At 42.6% G+C, this 25283-nt stretch overlaps 1 protein-coding gene across 1 annotated transcript in view; it reads left to right on the top strand.

Annotated features, from left to right (window-relative positions):
* LOC134607902 (probable 2-ketogluconate reductase) overlaps positions 1-25283 on the top strand; it is a 69751-nt gene that overhangs the window by 29115 nt on the left and 15353 nt on the right. The window contains exons 2-4 of the mRNA XM_063450487.1: positions 5859-6236; positions 12407-12578; positions 24934-25112. Of these exons, the coding sequence (XP_063306557.1) occupies positions 5861-6236; positions 12407-12578; positions 24934-25112 (727 nt within the window). The 5' untranslated portion in view covers positions 5859-5860. The remainder of the gene's footprint in view (positions 1-5858; positions 6237-12406; positions 12579-24933; positions 25113-25283) is intronic.

Raw genomic sequence — 25283 nt, 5'->3', positions numbered from 1 at the left:
GAGGGCGAATCAGTCTTTAGAAGCCTATTTACGTTGCTTTATAAATGCCAATCAATCTAACTGGTATGAGCTCTTACCCATGGCTGAGTTCGCCAGAAACAACGCCACTCATGAATCTTCTAATCACAGTCCATTCTTTGTTAATCAGGGTTATCACCCCGCTGTTTTACCTTCTGCATTCTCAGACACAGAAATCCCCGCTTTGGACACCCGTTTAGAATCGATTCATGATACCTGGGATTCCGTCCATTCAGCTCTGCAAAAAGCCTCATTCCGAGCAAAGGTCCAAGCTGACAAGAAACGGGGCGCTAATCCTGTCTATCTTCCAGGTGACAGGGTGTGGCTCTCCACGAGACATATCAAGCTTAAGGTCCCATCCATGAAATTTGCCCCTCGGTACATTGGTCCCTTTCGAGTTACCCAACGTATTAATCCAGTGACCTATTCTTTGGCACTACCGGCTCATATGAGAATAGCGAATACTTTCCATGTGTCTCTGCTCAAGCCCCTTACTTGCAATCGCTACACCAGGGTATCCACTCCTCCTCCGCCCTTGGTAGTGGGTGATCAAGAAGAATACGAAGTCCATTCTATCATGGACTCCAAATTATCCAGAGGTGTCTTGTCCTATCTCGTTGACTGGAAGGGTTATGGTCCCGAGGAACGTTGTTGGGTTCCTGCTGACCGGGTCCATGCGCCCCGTCTTATCCGGTCGTTTCACAACCGCTTTCCTCTTAAGCCGGGTCCTTCCCGCCCGGTGCGCGGTCTTCGAGTGGGGGGTACTGTTGCGGTCGCCGGCCCGCCGAGCCTCACGGTCGTGCCCGACCGGCACGACCGCTCCGACTACACGAGCTTACCTGCTCGTCGGCGAGCCGGGAACCGCGCACATAGTTCTTCCGGGCATCGCGCCCGGATCCAAGATGGCGCCGACCGCGTGGTCGCGTCTATTACCAGCCCCGCCCCCGAGAATTATACCAACGTGTGCGTGACGTCACGACGTCAACGCACACGCACGTTTTGGGGTCAGAGGTCGCCCTCTGACCAATCATAGCCTAGAGAGGGGTATTTAAACCCCTAGCTTTCCCCATTACTTTGCCATGTCGTGGTTTCAGTTTCCTGGTTTCCTGAAAGTGCTATTCTCGTGTTTCTGATTTCCTGGTATCCTGATCCTTGGCGTTTCCCTGGTTATTCTGATCTCTGGTTTCCCTGACTTGGCTTGTTTATCGGTATTGAGTATTTTCTGGCTTCCTTGACCTCGGCTTTCCCTTTGACCATTCTCTGTCTCTAGCGTATTAGTCCGGCCATTCTAAGGACCGGTTTACGCTCTTTCCTATTATTTTCCTTTTCTTACTTATGTATAGGTTTACATAGTTTCTGCGTGCTGGACCACATTACTAGTCGTGACAGACATCCACACTGGCGTGGAACAAGGAGACCTTACTGGAGCTATTTTCCTTGATTTTGCAAAGGCCTTTGACACAGTAGACCACGATATTCTAGTGCACAAACTCAAAATCTCAGGTATTGGTGATTGTTCACTAACCTGGTTTCAATCGTATGTATCGGATCGCTCGCAATATGTGTCCATTTCTGACAGCGACTCCCTCCCTCTCCCAGTCACGTGTGGTGTTCCCCAAGGTTCCATTCTTGGCCCGCTACTATTAACATTATTTATAAATGATCCGCCTAATGTCTGCAAATCCTCAAATGTACACATGTACGCAGACGACACAGTAATCTATGCGAGCAAATCCGATCTACCGCAGCTTGAGGCTGTGCTCCAAGACCAGTTTACAGAGGTAGAAAAGTGGATCGCAAAAAACAAACTCTTCCTAAACACTGACAAAACTGTCACAATGATCTTTGGAACAGTACCTGAATTACACAATTCCCACCTATCCATTAAACCAAATTCAAGTAGCACACTGACCGCAATCCACTCTTTCAAATACTTGGGTATGTTGTTAGACCCCAATCTATCTTTTGGCCTCCACATAGAAAAACTTGCATCTAAACTTTATCCAAAACTAGGTGCCCTGTACAGAAACAAATCCTGCCTAAGCCCTACAGTAAAGGAAAAGATTGTACAGCAAATGCTGATGCCAATCATTGATTATGGGGATGTAGTATATGCATCTGCATCGCAATCCCACATTAATAAACTCAACACATTGTATAACTCGTTCTGCCGATTTGTGTTACAATGTAATTACAGGACCCACCATTGTGACGTGCTAAAAAAACTAAACTGGCTGTTGCTGGAATCATCTTACCAGCCTTGTGTTTAAGAGCTTTTCTGGGAAACTCCCACCCTACCTGAGAAAAATGCTTTCCTCAACTGTTCCCACCTCCTATAAGCTCCGATCCAGTACCAGCACTTTATTTAGCCTACCTCAATACAAAAAGAAAGCAGCCCAATCCTCATTTTCCTACAGAGCACCACAATTGTGGAATGACCTCCAGCACACTTTAAAATCTTCCCCAAACCTAACGTCCTTTAAGAGATCTCTCTCTACGTACCTTTAAACAGACATGTACATGCACGTGTCAAGGTTGATTATATATTTCCTACATGTTCTATGTTAAATTTTGTATATACTGTGTATTAATATTGTTTTTGTATTTTATTTTACCATAATGTATCAATGCAATGTTTTGTTGACCCAGGACATACTTGAAAACAAGAGAAATCTCAATTCGGGACTTTGTTCGGATCTGAATTTCATTCTAATGAATGAAACTCCGATCCTATATGTGCCGCAGCTGCATCTTGCAGCCGCTTAGTAGATAACTCCCTAATTCCCATGGTATTAGGGAGCGATCTACCAAAAGGCTGAAAGACCTAAAATTTCAGCCAAATGTACTAATACTAAGTAAAAATTACTTAGTATTAGTAAATTCTGCCCCATCTCACTATACCACTGTAAAGAAAACAAAAAACTAAACCCTAGTGTCCCCCCACCCATGCCGCGCGAATGTGGGCTATTAAACTGAATGGGGGGAAATATTGCCCCCCCCCCAAGCGGCGGGTGGGGGCCCTAAATGCCAATAAGGGGGGACACACCTATCGTGTTTCCCCCCAGCCCCCACCCATGAGCGGCAGTTGGGGGCCCTAAATGAAAATGGGGGGACATATTGTCGTCACCCCTGAGCGGCGGGTGGGGGCCCTAAATAACAATAAGGGGGGACCTATTGTCCTCCCCCTGGCCCCAACCTGTGGGTGGGGGCCCTAAATAAAAATGGGGTGGACCTATTGTCCCCCCAGGGCCCCCACCCATGAGCAACGGTTGGGGGCCCTAAATGAAAATGGGGGGGACCTATTGTCCTCCCCCCCGGCCCCAACCCATGAATGGCGGGTGGGGACCCTAAATAAAAATGGGGGGACCTATTGTCTCCCCCTGCCCCCACCAATGAGCGGCAGGTTTGGGCCCTAAATGAAAATGTTAACCCCCCAAGGTGACTAGGGGTCCCCAAGCCCCAAGTTACCCCACACCCAGAAAATGAATAAACCCCTACCTACCCCCCTCACCCTAAAAATAGTGAGGGGGAACAAGAGAACTAAATACCTGTAAAAACTGAATAAAACTTACTATTTGATGTCTTCTTTTTTCAGCCCAAAAAAAGGCCAAATAAAAGTCCATAATACCCTTCTCACTTTGAAAATAAAATTAAAAACCCAAGCACAAAAAAAAAAATTACGCTAAAAAATAATCCATCTTCACCGATGGAGGGCACGGTGCAGACATCAAAAAGCCACAGGCTGCTCACTGTTTACTAGACATGCCCCTACTCGCGGTATAGCGAGTAGGGGCAGACTTTACTAATACTAAGTAATCTTTGGCTTAAAGACCAATTTAGATCTTTTGGTAGATAGCTCCCTGATACCGTGGGAATTAAAGCGTTATCTACTAAGCGGCTGCAAGATACAGCCACAGCATAAATAGAATCGGAGTTTCATTAATTAGAATTAAATTCTGATACGAACAAAGTCCCAAATTGCTCCTAACATGAAAAAACTGTTCTCATTCTGTTAGGACGCAATTTGGTAGTTTTGCCAGCGTTCTGTCTAAGTGACATGACGTTCGGGAATACTGACAGGAAGCATCGCAAGATCACGGATCAAAGGTGAGAATTGTGGGGAAATTACGTTGATCACCGGAAACGAAGCACACTTTGCTCCTCCGATGGTCAAAGCTGGTCAAGCGTAGGAAACCTCCATAAGACAAGTAGTCCCTACTTTGTCTTATGTTTTAAAGAACACTAGAGCAAACTGGAAGAAATTAAGAACAGATCCTGACAGAGGGAGAGAAGAGGAAATGATAAAATAAATTTAAGTTTGGCATGACAGTGCTGCTTTAACTTTGAAAAGATTTGGGAATCCTGGACTGAAAGTGAGTACGTTGACTGACTGTAATATTACTTATTAAGAATTTACAGAGCTGTGCAGTGGGAACCCCTTCCCTCTATCCCCCCCCTCCTCCCCCCTCTCTGCCTTCCCCTTTTTAAAGGGGCAAGACATATCAGAAGGATTAACTCTAGTTGCGACCACATTCTCTTTATTCTTCTCTATCTACTCTTTTTTCTGGTCTTGTTTATCGTATACCCTCAGTAGAATCCCTTACGATGCCTTCTAACCCTAGATGTTTTTAAAAGTATATGAGGATACGGATTTTTGAGAGATTCCTTACGTATAAACATTGGGATCTTGGTCTGGCTGTCAGGACTCCTAGGAGACCCAACATGCAGGGAAAAATTTATACTGGACCTTAGAGTGGTCGGGCTTTACGTTTGACAGAAAGAGAATGGTCAAGACCAAGCCGGGTTCAAGGAATACAGAAATCATGAAAAAGAGTATACTAGCCGAGTCAGGGAACCAGATAAGCGAGTAGTCGAGGTACAAGAGCAGAGTCAAGAACAGGAGAATGGAGAGTAGTCAGATAGCCGAGGTGAAAATACCAAAGAGAACAATCAGGAAAGAAGCACTGTTGGGAACCAAACAAGAACCACAACAAGCAAAGTCCTATGTGTGAACCAGCCTTTTATAGGTTGGCTCTTTAAATTGTAAGCCACACCCCCAAAATGTTCAAATCCTTGGCCTCATCTGCGTCAGGACGTCATTAGCATCATGACGTCGTCACGCGCGTGCCACATCATAAAAGGGGGCGGAGTCACAGCGGCCGGCGTTGGAAGTGCTGGAGTGGAGTCTGGGAGTAGGAATGCTGTCTAAAAGGTGAGTGAGCATGACACTGGCCCAGCAATGCTTATCCTAATACGGATGTGAGGTCTGTTGAGGGCGGTGTAGGGAGCTTTATATGTCTACATTAACGAAACAATGTCTTTTTTTTGCATATAATATATTAAAAACCTGACGAGGTTAATTTTGAATAGCATTAGGGGTTCAGATCATTTTTGATATATCGAGGATCACTTTATTTAGCTGAACTCTTTGTTTGATACGATGCTGATTCTTGAGATGTGTAATAATGTACATGTTTTTTGTTCTTGATATGTTGAACCTTTTGTAAAATATGATTTATGTACTACCCTGCCAGTCAAAAATAAAGAATTGGAAAAAAAAAAAAGTAAGGAAGTAAGTTTTCATTCCTCTCCTGTATGTATTGTCTCGGTTGGTCTCTTTATCTATGCATAAATCAGAAACCTCCTATGAAGGAAGCATATGAGTTATCCTGAATATACAATTTGATCAATATATTTGATAATAGTCTAAATATCAGAATATACTTTGTATTTACAATGCACCAAAAGTAACTGCAGAAAATGACTTTACATATTTGGAAGCTATTCAGAATGTTAGTTGCTTTGACAATTGATTATTATTCTTTTTCCTTTTGTGCCAGAAATGGAAGATTTGCCTTTTGCCTTAATGTCACACACTGGAGGACTGCATGGATTTCCAGAAAAATATCAAGAAATTGTGAGGAAACAGTTTCAAATAGTATATCTTGATGAATTTCTGAGGAATAAGGATAAATATTCTCCAAAGATTCAGACAATGCTACTGTGGTGGCATCTGCCTGTTGTTGACAGAGAACTTCTGGATTCCCTTCCAAACCTGAAAGTGATTGGGAGTTCTGGAGCAGGGGTTGATCATTTGAATCTACAGCTTATATCAAGTTATGGCATCAAAGTGGCCAACACATCTCATGTGGGAGATGATGCTACGGCGGACACGGCGATGAGCCTCATGTTGACCTCTGCTAAACAAATAATTCAAGGTACAATTAAATATTGTGAATCTTTAAAAAAGCAACTTACCTTGAGTAACCAGTTCAGTAATTATTATATTATTATTATGATATTTATAAAGCTCCATCAAATTCTGCTGCGCTGTACAATGGGTGGACGAACAGACATGTAGTTGTAACCAGACAAGTTGGATACACAGGAGCAGAGGGGTTGAGGGCCCTGCTCAATGAGCTTACATGCTAGAGGGAGTGGGGTAAAATGACACAAAAAGGTAAGGATAGTATTAGACTAGTGACAGTTGCAGAAGAGGAATCAGTCAGTAGCTATTAACAGTTTAATTGATATGCTTTCATGAAGAAGGGGTTTTTTAACGTTTTTTGTAAGGAGTGGAGACTGGGTGAGCATCTAACGGAGGAGGGAAGAGAGTTCCACAGGAACGGTGCAGCCCTTGAGAAATCTTAATGGCGAGCATCATAGGTGGGAGTACGGACAGAGGATAGACGTAAGTCTTCAGCAGGGACATACATCATAGGTGGGAGCAGCATTATGTAGAGATTTGAAAGCAAGAACCAGAATTTTAAATTGAGCTGTATATTTTATAGGAAGCCAATGTAGGGACTGACAGAAGGGTGAGGCATGGGAGGTGCGGGCGGACAGGAAGATGAGCCTCGCTGCCGCATTCATCATGGACTGTAATGGCGCAAGTTGGGAGCACGTAAGACCACTGAGAAACGGGCTACAGTAGTCAAGGCAAGAAAGGACAGTGGAATGGACCAACACCTTAGTCGCATCTGGCGTTAAGTAGGGGCGGATGCGCACAATGTTTTTGAGATGGAAATGACAGGATTTGGCGATAGCTTGAACATGAGGCTTGAAGGAGAGGTCGGAGTCAAAGAGAACACCTAGGCAGTGAGCCTGCGTGGTGGAGCTGATGGTAGCACCGTTGACTTGGAGGGAGACAGACACAGGAGTAACAACACTTGAGGGAGGAAAGACCAGAATTTCAGTTTTGGTCAAGTTTAGTTTAAGGAAGTGGGCAGCGATCCAGTTAGAAATAGCAGAGAGGCAGTCAGAGACACTAGTCAAGAGGGACAGGGAGAGATGAGGAGAGGACAGGTAGATTTGCATGTCATCTGCATAGAAATGATATTGGAAGCCAAAGGAGCTAATGAGTTTACCAAGGGAGGCAGTATAGATTGAAAACAGTAGGGGACCAAGGAGTGAACCTTGGGGGACACCAACAGAGAGGAGTTGGGGAGAATAAGCAGAGCCAGCGAAAGAAACACTGAAAGAGCGCTGGGAGAGGTAGAAGGAGCACCAGGAGAGAGCAATATCTTGTAGACCGATATTGCTGAGGATGAGAAGATAATGTGTTAAACATAGGTTCAAAAACTGAATGAAAAGAATTATACATATAAATCCTGGTTATATCTTTAGTGTATACAGGGAGTGCAGAATTATTAGGCAAGTTGTATTTTTGAGGATTCATTTTATTATTGAACAACAACCATGTTCTCAATGAACCCAAAAAACTCATTAATATCAAAGCTGAATATTTTTGGTAGTAGTTTTTAGTTTGTTTTTAGTTTTAGCTATTTTAGGGGGATATCTGTGTGTGCAGGTGACTATTACTGTGCATAATTATTAGGCAACTTAACAAAAAACAAATACATACCCATTTCAATTATTTATTTTTACCAGTGAAACCAATATAACATCTCAACATTCACAAATATACATTTCTGACATTCAAAAACAAAACAAAAACAAATCAGTGACCAATATAGCCACCTTTCTTTGCAAGGACACTCAAAAGCCTGCCATCCATGGATTCTGTCAGTGTTTTGATCTGTTCACCATCAACATTGTGTGCAGAAGCAACCACAGCCTCCCATACACTGTTCAGAGAGGTGTACTGTTTTCCCTCCTTGTAAATCTCACATTTGATGATGGACCACAGGTTCTCAATGGGGTTCAGATCAGGTGAACAAGGAGGCCATGTCATTAGATTTTCTTCTTTTATACCCTTTCTTGCCAACCACGCTGTGGAGTACTTGGACGCGTGTGATGGAGCATTGTCCTGCATGAAAATCATGTTTTTCTTGAAGGATGCAGACTTCTTCCTGTACCACTGCTTGAAGAAGGTGTCTTCCAGAAACCGGCAGTAGGACTGGGAGTTGAGCTTGACTCCATCCTCAACCCGAAAAGGCCCCACAAGCTCATCTTTGATGATACCAGCCCAAACCAGTACTCCACCTCCACCTTGCTGGCGTCTGAGTCGGACTGGAGCTCTCTGCCCTTTACCAATCCAGCCACGGGCCCATCCATCTGGCCCATCAAGACTCACTCTCATTTCATCAGTCCATAAAACCTTAGAAAAATCAGTCTTGAGATATTTCTTGGCCCAGTCTTGACGTTTCAGCTTGTGTGTCTTGTTCAGTGGTGGTCGTCTGTCAGCCTTTCTTACCTTGGCCATGTCTCTGAGTATTGCACACCTTGTGCTTTTGGGAACTCCAGTGATGTTGCAGCTCTGAAATATGGCCAAACTGGTGGCAAGTGGCATCTTGGCAGCTGCACGCTTTACTTTTCTCAGTTCATGGGCAGTTATTTTGCGCCTTGGTTTTTCCACACGCTTCTTGCGACCCTGTTGACTATTTTGAATGAAACGCTTGATTGTTCGATGATCACGCTTCAGAAGCTTTGCAATTTTAAGAGTGCTGCATCCCTCTGCAAGATATCTCACTATTTTTGACTTTTCTGAGCCTGTCAAGTCCTTCTTTTGACCCATTTTGCCAAAGGAAAGGAAGTTGCCTAATAATTATGCACACCTGATATAGGGTGTTGATGTCATTAGACCACACCCCTTCTCATTACAGAGATGCACATCACCTAATATGCTTAATTGGTAGTAGGCTTTCGAGCCTATACAGCTTGGAGTAAGACAACATGCATAAAGAGGATGATGTGGTCAAAATACTCATTTGCCTAATAATTCTGCACTCCCTGTAGTGTGTATTTACATTTAGATATTTCCAAAATTACTGCTACTGACATTTCAGTCATTTTTAAAATTTCAAGTATATTAATGGAATTTACATTACAATATTCAGTAATTGACAATACAGAATAAGTGACTGCAATTAACCTTGGGTAAAATAGAATTACTGCAGTTTTGCAGATGGTACCCTGTTTTACACAATTTCCAAATTTTTTTTTTTTTAAATCATTTTTTTATTTGGAATGTTGGTAAATGAGGTGAAAACATACAATGAGTATTACTCATCTTGAGAGAGTAAGCATGTTTACAATATTGAAAATACTACAATGATCAATATATCCCAAACTTATTTTTTTATACTTAAAAACAAAATAGTAACAAAAAAAAAAGAAAGGAGGTATGGACACCGACACACCACAAGCCAAAGCCAGTTTGTTAACGTTAAAAGTGCATGAACGTATAACATTAGCATTAAATTCCTCTGCCCTGAAAATGTGTCTGTTATTAAGAGTGCCAGTTATGAGCAGGTACATTAAAAACAGGTAATAAAGGCAAAAGATTTGGATATGGTGGGTAGAGTTGTGCTATACATGGCTACACAACGTTCAGCAGTTTATAACATAAAAAAATATAAAATTTAAAGGAGCTCTAAAGTAACCCAGACCACTTCAGCTTAATTAAGTGGTCTGGGTGCCAGGTCCCCCAGGTTTTAACTCTTCAGATGTAAACATAGCAGTTTCAGGGAAACTGCTATGTTTACATTGCAGGGTTAATCCAGCCTCTAGTGGCTGTCTTCCTGACAGCCACTAGAAGTGCTTCCCCGACGCTCAATGCGAAAATCGCATTGAGCACGCAGAACGTCCAGAGGAAAGTATTGAGAAATGCTTTCCTATGGGCATTTTTAAAGCGCGCGCGGCTCTGGCCAGATGGGGAGGAGAGGTCACTAGCGCCGAGGGAGCCCGGCACTGGATAAAGGTAAGTAGCTGAAGGGGTTTTAACGGGTTTGTTTTCCTGACGTTATAGTGATCCTTTAAGTATAAAATAAACTTCAGATAAACAGCCACAACTTATCTCCACCACAAACAAAAACAAACTGCTCCCTCCTGACCTGGTTGCACAGCATTCCAGCTAGATCCCTGGGACCTTTTGCTTTTGAAACCACTTGATTCTTTTACTAAAAAAGCTAACATGGCACATAATGCAATAGGTGAATTGTGGGCAGATAGATGCATATCTTCCTCTACCTCAGGAATTCAGAAAATAAAAGAATCCTTAGATCCTGACAGACTGCCCGCACAATTGAATGACACCTGTTAATCGTTCCATAAAATTTGGGACCCCTGACTGTCAAGTGGAATATAGGCAACCATAGAGACTCGTCTGTTTGTGGTCTTAGCTACATGCATACACTTACTTCCCAATCCACACCTTTCTTTCCCTTCCCCCCTTCCCTTACGATCCTCTCCCTAAACCCTCCTCTCACCAACCTTTCCTGTCACACACATGTAAATAGTTTCACCTATAAATAACCTTTTTCACCCTCCTTCCCCCTACAACTCCCACTCCCCACTGTCCTCTCTCATCCCTGGACATAAGACTAAGCATAAACCTACTACCTTGGGCAACAATTCACAATTAAATTATTGAATCCTCCAATAACACTTCCTAAGGTTAAACACACCTTACCCAATAGTTTGTTACCCCATTTTTAAATTAATCCCGCTTTCTCTATAAGAAATTGCAAAGGGATTCAGCAATGATGAGCTAAATGCAACAATTCCCCATGTGCTTTACTTGCGTGAATGAAGTGGTCTTGTGATTGAAGGTAATAAGGCATGACAACAAATGTTTTTCTATGTTTCTAATTAAATGTTTAATTTAATTTTCCTTTTTATTTGTCTTCCTACTTTTGTTGTTCTTTTGTGACAATTTTTTTTTAAATAAAGATTTTTTTAAATCCAACAGCCATATAGCCTCCCAGACTTTATATATATATATATATATATATATATATATATATATATATATATATATATATATATTTATTTATAAAACATGGAAGGTGCCCTGAATATCTGATAAAATGAGTTTTAATTTGTCTCTATAAAGTGATGAACTCTCAAGGAATAAAAATAATGCATGGTTTTATGCACTAGCAAAGCAAGTTCCAATCCTTTTAGGAAGATATAAAGATTTTCCTAATAAAGCCTGTTAGATCACTAAAAGAACTAAAAGATTCAAAAAGGCATTTAGCGTGATCATCACTTTTGAGTCTTTTGGCTCAATAGGAAAAAACAAACAAAACTATTCTCATGACATGATATTGCTAATAAATAAAAGTACAAAATAAAATTAGTCCCTCTCAAATTTGAATATTGTAAGACTGACATTAAATCGCAACTAAGAGCCTTTTATAATACAAATGTCCTTCAAAGTACCTTTTAGCCTCCTCACACAGTGATGAACAAAAGTCTTTTCATGTTTTTTCCATTTCATTTGCTTTTCTGCCCCTCCACTAGCCTCCTTTATTTATACATATCTTTCTACCTTGTGCCAGATCTCAATATATGGGTAATGCCATTTTGTTTTCTTCTGCTCATGATGTCTATTATTTGAACTTCTGTAGGATCCTTTTTACTGATGGATTCTGGGAAAACCTAATTTGCAGCTGAATCACAACCTTGTTTGAAACTTGAATGTAGTACCTACTTTTTCTCATGTAAACTTGACCATACAGCAAAAACAAAAAACAAAAAACAAAAAATAAAAAAAATAAAGAGATTCAGGCACAAGGAGCCATATAGATGAATTCAAGTTTATTTTTAGTGTCAAAGGTGCTTTTTTTTCTTAGTATAATAAAGCAATACAATTACAGTAAACATATTGTGGGCAGTTAAGCAACATAGTGTGATTGTTCTAAACAATGGAATTATCTATAATGACGTGGTGACTAATTTGGATTCCCAACCTAGAGATTAAGAACTACTGTATCAAGGAGGGTTCGTGCCCCTGGATTGATGCAGTCCATTTTTTATTATTAATTCCATATATATTCCTGTCTGTACATGATTCATGTGGATAGATTTACACAGTTCTGGTATCTGTAATTGCCATTTAGTAATTCTGTTTTTGTTGTTGTTGTTTTTTTAATGTAGCTAAACCCTTCATAATGGAGTAACTGACAGCCATTTTGTTTTTCAGCCCACCATATAGCTTGTTCACCGGAAACAAAACATTTTGATTTGAACTGGGAGAGTGAAAATATTACTGAGGCCACACTTGGCATCATAGGAATGGGAGGCATTGGGTACAGCATAGCATTGAGAGCCAAAGCTTTCAGAATGAGGATTATCTACCACAACAGGAACCGAAGGTGAGAACATATTGTTCAAAAAAATGCTTTGTGAATCAAAAGTTTCTTGTTCCTTTAGTACTGATGGTCCAAAAAAGTCCGTATATCTTTTTTTTTGACTACTAAAGTTTACTGCTAATGAGGTGTCTTGCATACAAGGTTTCTGAACGCAGATGTTTGGTTTAAAATACAATATACACGAAGGAGGCAGGCACTAATTTGTATAAACATATATTCTGAAATCATTCACTAACATGTGAATGATTGAAAACTGGGTAGTTGCAAATGTTACGCCAAAACAGTCAATCTGGAATAATTACTGTGCTGGAGAAGTTTTCAAATTGATTTATATTTGCCTAAAATTTGAATTGTCTAATTCAATAATTGGTTATTCAGTAACTAGTCACATAATGAAGTTAAAGGGCTCAGCACAATCGGTATAAAACAAGCTATGAATGTATTAAAACTATATATAAAAACCCCACTATTTTGGACGTGTGTGTATCTTAGTTTCTTATGGTTAAACAGCAATCCTACTGAAAGAGGATACAGGGGCTCCCACTGGACATTTTTGTTAATTTGCCCTTGGGAGCTCAATGGTGACCTATTCTCCAGCGCTAATTTAATTTTAAACTGTTCAAAAATAGTTTAACACCGAATGATGAGGGGTACTACAGGCAGGGGTGTATCCTGGTTTTGTGCTGCCCTAGGCAGGACAAAACTCAGGCGCCCCCTCACCCCCACCCCCCCCCCCGGCACCCCCACCCAACCCTTCCCCCGCCTTCTAAATACACACACACTGACAGATACGCATCCATTAGCTAACTGTTAGCTAATGGATGCGTATCTGTCAGTGTATGAGTGTGTCTGTGTGTGAGTGTGTCTGTTAGTGAGTGTGAGTGTGTCTGTTAGTGAGTGTGTCTGTTAGTGAGTGTGTGAGTGTGTCTGTTAGCTGCTAACAGACACACTCACACACTCACTAACAGACACACTCACACACACTGACATACACACACTAACAGACACACACACACTCTAACAGACACACTCTCACACACACACACTCTAACAGACAAACAGACACACTCACACTCACTAACAGACACACACTAACAGACACACTCACACACACTAACAGACACACTCACACACACTAACAGACACACTCACACACACTAACAGACACACACAGTCAGACACACTCACACTCACTAACAGACACACACACACACACTAACAGACACACTCACACACACTAACAGACACACACAGTCAGACACACTCACACACACTAACAGACACACACACACACACACACTAACAGACACACTCACTCACATTAACTCATTTTTTTTTTATTTACCCCCCCAGCCTCCTTACCTTTGGGAATGCTGGGGGGGTTCTCCCTCTCCCTGGGTTCTAGTGGGGCTGCCGGTCGGGCTGCTGGGCTGGTTGCTGGGCGGGCGGCTGGCGAGGGAGCACTTCCTCTGAGCTGTCTGCTCAGCTCCCTCGCGCGCCGCAGAGTGAGGCTGGGAGGCGGACCCGGAATATGACGTCATATTCCGGCTCCCAGCCTCACTCTGCGGCGCGCGAGGGAGCTGAGCAGACAGCTCAGAGGAAGTGCTCCCTCGCCAGCCGCCCGCCCAGCAACCAGCCCAGCAGCCACCAGCCCAGGATGTCTGTTAGCCGCAAGGCTAACAAGGCATTTGCCCTGGGCGTTTGGGGGCGGCTTTTTTTGCCGCCCCCTGGAAAATGCCGCCCAAGGCAAATGCCTTGTTTGCCTCGCGGCAAATACACCCCTGACTACAGGCACTATAACCAATTAATTGAGATGAAATGGTTATGGTGCCTACAATGTCCCTATAAGGAAAAACATTTTTTTTTAATTGTTGAAAGTACAAAATGGTAGATGTGTATACCTGCAAGGCCAATTCGGTGATACACTTTTTTTTATATGCTTAATGCATACACTCCTAATTTGGAAGATTTGACACAATCCTACTTGGGAATGGTACAGGTTGATGATTTTAATGTGGTGCTTGGGCCTTCATGGGACAGAAGCTCTAGAGCAGGTCAACCAAGGTCTCATAACCCTGTATCGCTATGTTCAACTTCCACCCACATTGATTTACTCAGACTCGATCTTGGGCAGGATGGTTATGAAATTACCATGATAGCTTAAATTTTGTATGCTAAGAAAACTAATGCATCTCCTCTTTTGTTATTTTGGTGTGCAGAGATGACTTTTAACAGGCTTAAGTGTCTCTTTTTTACTTAAGCTCTTATTTCAGCCTTGAATTTATGAACACTTCCGTAAGGGCTCAAGTACAAGCGGCTCCCATGATGACCTTTGAGAACCAGGCAGGATTAACCCCCTTCTTTCTTCCTATTTGCACATTATTTTTGAACTTCTCTTACAAGTAATTACAGTGTCTTCCCATATTGCGGGATTTAATATTAAGAATGATCAATACTTGGTCCCGCATAGGCCGATTATGTCCATGAATCTGTAACGGATGTGGATAATTCTCTTTACCAACTTTTCCAGCTAGTTTTTTAGCTCTGTTCAGTTATAAAATCAATGTCACTAAATTTTAAGCCCAGGCTGTAATGTTACACACTCACCCAGCATGAGATATAGTTCACATACCAGTATCCAAGGTGAACAGTGGTCTTGGTGTCCCAGATTTTAGGAAGTATTATAATGCTGCTAATGCAGCTTCTGCTTTTAAGTTTAACATGGATCATAACAGGCCGAGGTGGCTAGAAATGGAAGCAGAAAAGATGGAGACATATTCTATTAACCTCTTAAGGATCAAGGACCGCAGACATACCTGATACCTCTGCGGGGAATTAGAGTGCTGGAAGTGATCATGATCGCTTCCAGCAGCTCTAGTGGTATTGCAGTGATGCCTGGATGCAATACCCCCTCAATGCCGGTGGCCGCCGTAGAACACCGGGTGATCGCTCCCCCTGGAGCGATCACTTCTGGGTTGCTCTACGTGGAGACCGGCAGTGAGGCAGAGCATAGGAAGCCATCAGGGGGGTCGAGGCACTCAGTAAATATAACAAAATATTAATATTGTTTTTTAAAAATAAATAATAAAAAATATGAACCCCTACCCTCCCTCCCATGTATTTACCGATCGCCGCAGTTCCCCCGCAAGCAATCGGTCTTCTTCTTAGGGGGGACTGTCTGGGCTGAGCCCAGAGGGTCCCCCCTCTGCAATTTAGGACCCCCAGGGGCCGGTCATATGGCCGCAATAGGCGTTCACAGTACTGCCAGCAGGGGGACTGCCTGAACTGACAGTCCCCCTGCTGGTGGAAAAAGTAAAAAAAAAAAAAAGTAAAAAAAAATGTAAAAATAAAAGGTAATACATTTTAAAAATATATATGTATAAGTGTATATATATATATATCTCATACTAAGTGTATTTTTTTATTACTATATACATATATTAATGTAAAAATACACTTAGAGTAAAATTACACTCGTGTATATTTGTGTACGGGGTAATTAGAGGACGTATAATTAAAAGTATGTAGTTCGATAAGGGCCAAAGTCGGTTGAGGTGTGCCAAAACCGACGAGAGGTTAGGTCTGCAAAAAGAGGGCCCACCTGGTATATTTATGTAAATAATAAAGGGTGAGGTGGGAGGGGAACTTTCAAACGGCGACGATAGGTAAGCAGGGGTTACTGAGGATTTAAATAGGAAAACAACCCCTCCCACAATTTCAGGCATATGTCTTCCACATATAATATACAGATGATACTCGAAAAATTAGAATATCGTGCAAAAGTTATTTTATTTTAGTAATGCAACGTAAAAGGGGAAACTAATATATGAGATAGACGCATTACATGCAAAGCAAGATAGTTCAAGCCGTGATTTGTCATAAGTGCGATGATTATGGCTTGCAGCTCATGAAAACCCCAAAAAGCCAAAAAAATTACAGATTTCATGACTAAATTAGTATTATGGTCAAACGGGGATTTGTCCAATAAGTCGCTAAGGAGCCGGAATATTGGACAGTCTACAGGGAGTGCAGAATTATTAGGCAAGTTGTATTTTTGAGGATTAATTTTATTATTGAACAACAACCATGTTCTCAATGAACCCAAAAAACTCATTAATATCAAAGCTGAATATTTTTGGAAGTAGTTTTTAGTTTGTTTTCAGTTATAGCTATTTTAGGGGGATATCTGTGTGTGCAGGTGACTATTACTGTGCATAATTATTAGGCAACTTAACAAAAAACAAATATATACCCATTTCAATTATTTATTTTTACCAGTGAAACCAATATAACATCTCAACATTCACAAATATACATTTCTGACATTCAAAAACATAACAAAAACAAATCAGTGACCAATATAGCCACCTTTCTTTGCAAGGACACTCAAAAGCCTGCCATCCATGGATTCTGTCAGTGTTTTGATCTGTTCACCATCAACATTGCGTGCAGCAGCAACCACAGCCTCCCAGACACTGTTCAGAGAGGTGTACTGTTTTCCCTCCTTGTAAATCTCACATTTGATGATGGACCACAGGTTCTCAATGGGGTTCAGATCAGGTGAACAAGGAGGCCATGTCATTGGATTTTCTTCTTTTATACCCTTTCTTGCCAGCCACGCTGTGGAGTACTTGGACGCGTGTGATGGAGCATTGTCCTGCATGAAAATCATGTTTTTCTTGAAGGATGCAGACTTCTTCCTGTACCACTGCTTGAAGAAGGTTTCTTCCAGAAACTGGGAGTTGAGCTTGACTCCATCCTCAACCCGAAAAGGCCCCACAAGCTCATCTTTGAAGATACCAGCCCAAACCAGTACTCCACCTCCACCTTGCTGGTGTCTGAGTCGGACTGGAGCTCTCTGCCCTTTACCAATCCAGCCACGGGCCCATCCATCTGGCCCATCAAGACTCACTCTCATTTCATCAGTCCATAAAACCTTAGAAAAATCAGTCTTGAGATATTTCTTGGCCCAGTCTTGACGTTTCAGCTTGTGTGTCTTGTTCAGTGGTGGTCGTCTTTCAGCCTTTCTTACCTTGGCCATGTCTCTGAGTATTGCACACCTTGTGCTTTCGGGCACTCCAGTGATGTTGCAGCTCTGAAATATGGCCAAACTGGTGGCAAGTGGCATCTTGGCAGCTGCACGCTTGACTTTTCTCAGTTCATGGGCAGTTATTTTGCGCCTTGGTTTCTCCACACGCTTCTTGCGACCCTGTTGACTATTTTGAATGAAACGCTTGATTGTTCGATGATCACGCTTCAGAAGCTTTGCAATTTTAAGAGTGCTGCATCCCTCTGCAAGATATCTCACTATTTTTGACTTTTCTGAGCCTGTCAAGTCCTTCTTTTGACCCATTTTGCCAAAGGAAAGGAAGTTGCCTAATAATTATGCACACCTGATATAGGGTGTTGATGTCATTAGACCACACCCCTTCTCATTACAGAGATGCACATCACCTATTATGCTTAATTGGTAGTAGGCTTTCGAGCCTATACAGCTTGGAGTAAGACAACATGCATAAAGAGGATGATGTGGTCAAAATACTCATTTGCCTAATAATTCTGCACGCAGTGTATTGATAGCCTAGTCATGCTAGCACCTTTGAGGATTTTGTTAATGGGGTAGGAAGAAAGAAAAGGAGTGTGGTTAGGGAAGTTAGTGAGGATGTGGTGTTGTACTCCGGTAAGGTAGAGTTTGATGGTATGTGAAAGTTTTAGGTGTAAATGGCAAAAGGAGGCAAAAGCCACCATGGTTTTGATGGAAAGGTCACCTTGTAAGCAAAACTCGGCTGTGAATATGTTAAAGATAGTCAGTGCCCTAGTGTAAGAGATAGTGGTGTTGGGAGACAGTGCATGGTGCGTGAGTGTTTGTGCGTGGAGTAATAGTTAGTTTAAACCAGGGTTAGCCGGAGGAACAATGGTGTACTGGCTGATTGGAGGTGTGCCGGAGGGGGAGCCCGGCCGGAGACCTGCATTTTAAGAGCATAAAAGAGTGTTAGCAGCTGAGTAGAGGAGGTGTAGTGAATGAGGTGTAAGATATATCTATCTTGCTTAAGCATGTATCCCTACATGCTGGAATAGTAGAATGTAGGCAAATTACAACAAAATTGTACATTGGTATGACAGAAACTACTCCAGGATCTGGAGGGAAAGAAAAAGGATACAAAATGTCAAATAACACTTTATTACTTGGAGTGCAAGTAAGCAGCCCCCCGTAACGGGTTAGGTTGCGAAAGGAATGGGCCATTGTCTGGACGTGGTGTCGTCGTATAATTTAATGTGTGATGAACCAGCTTATTTGTTAGTGGTCAGACGGGTCAGACACATAGTCTTGGTGTGGGCTCTGAAGCATATGGAGCAGATGTGCAACAACCTACATGCACTGTAGCTGCATATGCCTGTGTTAAAGTTATTGCACACCTGTGCCTTGCCCAAGAATGTGATGGGTCTGCCCAGCTTGTCTCTCTGGACACCTTCCTGTCTAGGGAGTGGGGTGAGGGGGTGGTGGGGTGATAAAGTGGAAGTGGAAGGGACTGCGTCCCCAGGGCATAGATCGGTGGAGTGTGAAGTGGAACCACAAGAGAAACAAGATGGGGGCCTCAAACCAGCAAAGTGTCGACAGAATAACTCTGTATCTATCTGACACCAATCGATTCTAATATTGAATTGAGTCAGATGAGTAGCTGCCTTGGCCGAAACTGATTTGAGGTAATCGTAAAATGAGGACCCTCCATACTTGATTCCCAAATCAACCACCTTGTGCATATATAAATAAAGCTCTACTCTCCTATGTGGGTACACCGTATAGATAACATCGCGATAAGTGCCAAACGCGATAAACTGTGGGATGGAGAGTTTTTAATTCAAATGTGGGTCTCTCGCTCTTAAGACAACTGAAATGTCACCGTAGTTATATGCTCTATTTTCTAGGACGTCTTGGGAGGCTATAAGGAGGGACATTAAATTGACGTCCTTTCCATCAAGAATATCTTTCTTGATGGAAGCGGGACAGAGTGGGCTGGTAAGGCATGGGCAGTGGGAGTGGGAGTGGCTGGTGGGGGAGGGGAGATGAGGGGTATGGCAGTCAGAGCGGTCAAGGTTACCGGTGTAGGGACTGCTGGGGCTGTCAAGTCACCTGGAGTGGCTATGGCTGATTCCACCTTCAGCAACCTGCTGTTAATGGATTGCAGATTGGCCAGTATAGCCGCCAGAGTTTCCTGGGTGGAATCAGAGTAGCCAACTGGAGGCCCTTGTGAACTTGTGCAGGGCCTTGGGTCGTTGGCCTGAGTCGTCAGCAGTTTATAAAGTTCTGCTTTTCTGGCGGTGGCTGGAAAGGGGATTCCCCTGAGCCTGAGCTCAGCCGATATTTTTGGAATGGTTCAATATCTTAGGGATCTGGGAGTAGGAGTGAGGGATTCCACCGGAGTCCCAGGCCTGGTTGGCATGCTGGGTATATCGTCTGATGGGGATCGATGATTGGTTCTTGAGACATCCTGAAAGGAATAATGATATGACTAAGTAGGGTATAGTGGAGGTGGGATGAGACCTCCTGAGAACTGGCCTGCTAGCTAATGCTGAAGCGAAGAATTATAATTAGAAGCAAGTCACAGGTGAGGCCCTGCTATTGCCAAGCGGCGGTGAGAGGCTCTACCTATGATTTGGGCTGAGGGGGTTTTGTGGCCACCAGAACGAGGTGGCAGGATGTCGACTTCAATATATAGGTCTATATATACTGTAAAGAACAGGTTCAGTCCAGGAACCTAGGGGTAAGAAAGATGCTAGTAGGCCTGAAGCGTGCCATTGGTAAGCCCAGTGTAAAAATGTAGAACGTATGGAATGGTGTGTAACAGTAAAACTGTATCATAAACACTTGTGTAATCAGAGGGACCTGAACGTTGGTCCAAATTTTTGAGACAAGATCCCACAACTGAACAGTATTTTTTGACAGATATGAAGGCGAAGTGAGGCCTTAGAAGGACATAATAGTAGTGAGTAAGATTTAGGGATACCTGCTACTGAAACGTCAGGAACCAGGTAGCCTGATGGTCGTTGAAGGCGTAGTGAATCTGCACAATGGTGCAGGTCTAAGTAATGATATGTAGAAATTAAAACAGAATTAACACTTAATATAATAGTAACCTGCAGAGTGAGGCATATTTAACCTGGTGTGTTTAAAGTTTTGAGCCCACTTTGGGAGGTGGGAGTGTATTGTAAAAGGCCTCAGGAGAAACGTACATTTTTTTTAACCTTATTTACCTGATACCGTGACACGGGATACTGGAACCACCTCCTGGAGTTTTCTTGAAAAAAGAGTAGTACAACCTAAAACATTTTCATTAAGTAAAAATAAGGAACCTGAGTATAGTATTACAAAACAGAGATTTGGAAATAAGAGCTACTGAAAAAGTAAGCGTGGAGCTTGATAACTTTAAGAGGTTTGATGGGGCTCAGCCCTTTGAGAGAGGAAAAAAACAAACCGTAAAAGGGATAACTTACTTTAAGAGAATACCCCTGGGAATATATACATAATTATATGTGACAATGAGTGGTGAAATAATGCCATTTAGAGTAAGGGAAAACTTAGGTAAAACCGTGAACATATTATGTAAAATAATACATAGAGGAACATACTTAAATATGAAAATTAAAATGCATAGAACCTCATGCGTTCGGCTACCGAACGTGCAAGAGAAATATAATAGGACCGCGTGTGTTAGATTTAATGAAATTAAATGCTAGTGACACAGCCATTCGTATGGGTTTCGTCTTACGAAAGTGAGAAACAGGCGAACGTAAGGTATAAGCATTCGGTAAAATTTTATTAACGAAGGAAAGAACGAAAAGCGTGTGTACTCTGCGGTCGGCTAAAAACCGCCTGAACGCAGAAGTACACGAACGGCGGATTTACATGAACGGGTAAGTAATATATCTAGGGAGCCTAACCCTGCGTTTTTAGGCCCGAACGCTATTTCCCACGTTGATGCTTACGTTTGCGTGCCGGTCTCGTGACCGGAAGCTCGACAGCCGGGTAACGAATAGGGAATACCGCGGGGCAGCCGGTGTATGAGCCCGGAAGTCTGCGGTAGGTGCTGCTGGAGGGAGACTGTTTGCTCGATGCAGGACTTGGCGGGAACAGCTGACCGGAAATGCAGGTAACTATGGTGACAGTCAAAAAAGCTTGAACGGCAAAGGTAAGTAGGGGGTAGGGTTTATAAAGGGTCATAACTCCTCCCACAAATTCAGGCCAAATGGCCTTCCAACATATATATATATTGGGGGGGAAACATTTATAAAAAAAAAACAAATATAAACGCTAACTTTGGCCAGCATTTGTGAGTAAGTGGCTACTACAAAAGACAGGAAATACCCTATTTGGATTAACCTGTGTTGTCTACATTTGAAAATGGTATGCCATGATGGGTTATTTCACATTCCTGGGCTACCATATGGTCTCAAAAGGCAACACAGACCCAGCAAACAGATCTGGCAAACTGAATTGGGCAAGCCCTATATTGACCCTGTACCTTTTCAAACACCATAAAACCTGTACATGAGGGATATTGTTATACTCAGGAGATTTCGTGAACACAAATATGAGTGTTTACAACAGTAAAACTTATCATAACGATGAAATCACCAGTACAAGTGTAGTTTTGTGTTAAAAAACTTGCAAGAAACAAATTTGAACGCTAACTTTGGCAAGCATTTGTGGCTAAGTAGCTACTACAAAAGATTGGACATACCCCATTTTGAATACCGTGGGTGGTCTAATTTTACAAATGGTATGCCATGATGGGGTTAATTTTCGTTCTTGGGCTGCTATACTGTCTCAAAGGCAACATTGGCCCAGCAAACCAATCTAGCAAATTTCAATGTGCAAACATGGAAAAGGGGAAAGCCCTACATTTGACCCCTGTAAGTTTGCAAAAACCCATAAAACCTGTACATTTGGGGTACTGTTGTGCTTGGGAGATGTTGCTGAACACATATTGGGGTGTTCTTTGTTCTTTGTCAGTAACACATAACAGGTACTGAGAATCCATGCCTAAAGTACAATGTGAGAGAAAAATAACACAAAAAAATTAAAGTTTGACAAAGACTGGTGGTAGAATTAGTGCATGGAAAGTGTTAAAATACCACCATTTGAAATACCCTAGGGCAAGGGGTAAGCAACCTATGGCACGTGTGCCATGCACGGCACTTGAGGTGTCTTTGCACGGCACTCATGTCTGCTAAAGCCAAATAGGCTCTGTCCTATCAGAAGTCCCAGTGAAACTTCAGATACAGTGAGGGGAAAAAGTATTTTATCCCCTGCTGATTTTGAACGTTTGCCCACTGACAAAGAAATGATCAGTCTATAATTTTAATGGTAGGTGTATTTTAACAGTGAGAGACAGAATAACAAAACAAAAAATCCAGAAAAATGCATGTCAAAAAAGTTATAAATTGATTTGCATGTCAATGAGTGAAATAAGTATTTGATCCCCTATCAATCAGCAAGATTTCTGGCTCCCAGGTCTTTTATACAGGTAACGAGCTGAGATTAGGAGCACTCTCAAGATCCACAGAAGCAATCAATCAATCAGATTCCAAACTCTACACCATGGCCAAGACCAAAGAGCTGTCCAAGGATGTCATGGACAAGATTGTAGACCTACACAAGGCTGGAATGGGCTTGGTGAGAAGGTGACAACAGTTAATGTGATTATTTGCAAATGGAAGAAACACAAAATAATGGTCAGTCTCCCTCGGTCTGGTGCTCCATGCAAGATCAGTGAACGGTGAGGAATCAGCCCAGAACTACACTGGAGGATCTTGTTAATGATCTCAAGGCAGAGGGGACCATAGTCACCAAGGAAAAAAAATTGTAACACACTACACCATGAAGGACTGAAATCCTGCAGCACCCGCAAGGTCACCCTGCTCAAGAAAGCACATGTACAAGCCCGTCTGTAGTTTGCCAATAAACATCTGAATGATTCAGAGGAGAACTGGGTGAAAGCATTGTGGTCAGTTGAGACCAAAATTGAGCTCTTTGGCATCAACTCAACTCGCCGTGCTTGGAGGAGGAGGAATGCTGCCTATGACCCCAAGAACACCAGGCCCACTGTCAAACTGTAGCGGTACTTACCCTCTCCAGGGGCCGGCCGGGGTCCTCTGTTCTCGCCGCGCGCGGTCCTGCTTCTGCACGAGCCGCGCGCGGCTCATCCGACGGCGAAATCAGGAAGGCGGGCAGTGACCGCGAGAAGCGGTCACGTGTCCCGCCTGACTCTAAGAGCGCGCCGAGTGTCTCGGGCGCGCTCTTAAAGGGACAGTGGGAGCCGAAATTTTAAACGGTCTCCCATTGGCCCCTGTCATGCCACATTCCCCATACACTCACGTTTTGGGGGAGTGGATATGACAGGGGCCAATCAAAGTGAACTCTATGGTATTTATACTCACCTGTTCCTTAGTACCTTACCCTGGTTTCTGTTCAGTTCCCTTTAGTGCTTGTATCGTTCAGTTGTTTTTTTGGTGCTTGACCTTGGCTTTGTTCCTGACTCCGCTTTCTCTTTATCCTTGCTTGTCTAGTCCGCCGGTTTGCTCTCCTGTGTACCAGTCCTTGGCTTGTTCTACTTTACGCTGTCTCTCTGTTCCCTTGACCTCGGCTTGTTCTGGACTCTGTCTTTTCTTGTACTCGTCTAAGTCCGGCCATTCTAAGGTCCGGTAAGACGTATCTTGTTTTCTTGCCTCTAGACTATCTGGACTATTCTTGTGTGTTGGGGTATATTACCGTGACACAAACATGGAGATGTATGCTTTGGGGTTTTTTTCTGCTAAGGGGACAGGACAACTGCACCGCATCAAAGGGATGGTGGACGGGGCCATATACCGTCTAATTTTGGGTGAAGACCTCCTTCCCTCAGCCAGGGCATGACCCAAAACACACAGCCAAAAAAATCCAAAATCTGTTAATTAAGTTGACAGAGTAATAATAGGACATATTTTTATAGCTGCTACATCCTACTTACCCAGATATTAGGAATGGTCAATACTTGGTCCTGCATAGGACGATGATGTCCATGAATCAGTAACGGATGTGGATATTTCTCTTCACCAACTTTTACAGCTAGTTTTTCAGCTTTGTTCAGTTATAAAATCAATGGCACTACATTTTAAGCCCAGGTTGTAATGTTACACACTCACCCAGCATGAGATATAGTTCACATACCAGTATCCAACACCACCAGACCTTTCCCCACACTGGTTGTTAATGGCAGCTCTGCTTTTAATTTTACATTTGTTCCATTAGTTTGAAGGAAGGAGCATCACTCTAAATGTTCCAATACTAACGCTATTAAACATTTTATTTTACTAATAGATGCCTGGAGGACGAAACAGCAGTGAGTGCTGAATACTACAGTAAGATAGATGACTTGCTCCAGCAAGCTGATTTTGTGATGCTAGCTGTGAAGCTGAATCAAGACACTCACAAACTGATTGGGAAACGAGAGCTAGAACTGATGAAGCCTACAGCCACTATCGTTAATATCAGCAGAGGTATCATATCTGAAATGTTTCAAGCCACAATATATGGAAATTAAACAATAATAAGGGCTAACTTTAACCAGTGGCAGAAAATGTCCCCCACGCAGGCCACTTGAAAATTAGCCTTAGCACTTTAGCACTTCAAGTTACTTTTGTCCTATATGAGGAGTAGAGTCAAGATAT

This window comes from Pelobates fuscus, chromosome 4, assembly GCF_036172605.1.
Source record: "Pelobates fuscus isolate aPelFus1 chromosome 4, aPelFus1.pri, whole genome shotgun sequence".
Classification (NCBI taxonomy): Eukaryota; Metazoa; Chordata; class Amphibia; order Anura; family Pelobatidae; genus Pelobates; species Pelobates fuscus.
Note: the sequence above shows the minus strand (reverse complement) of the source record. Positions and strands in the feature narration are given on the sequence as shown.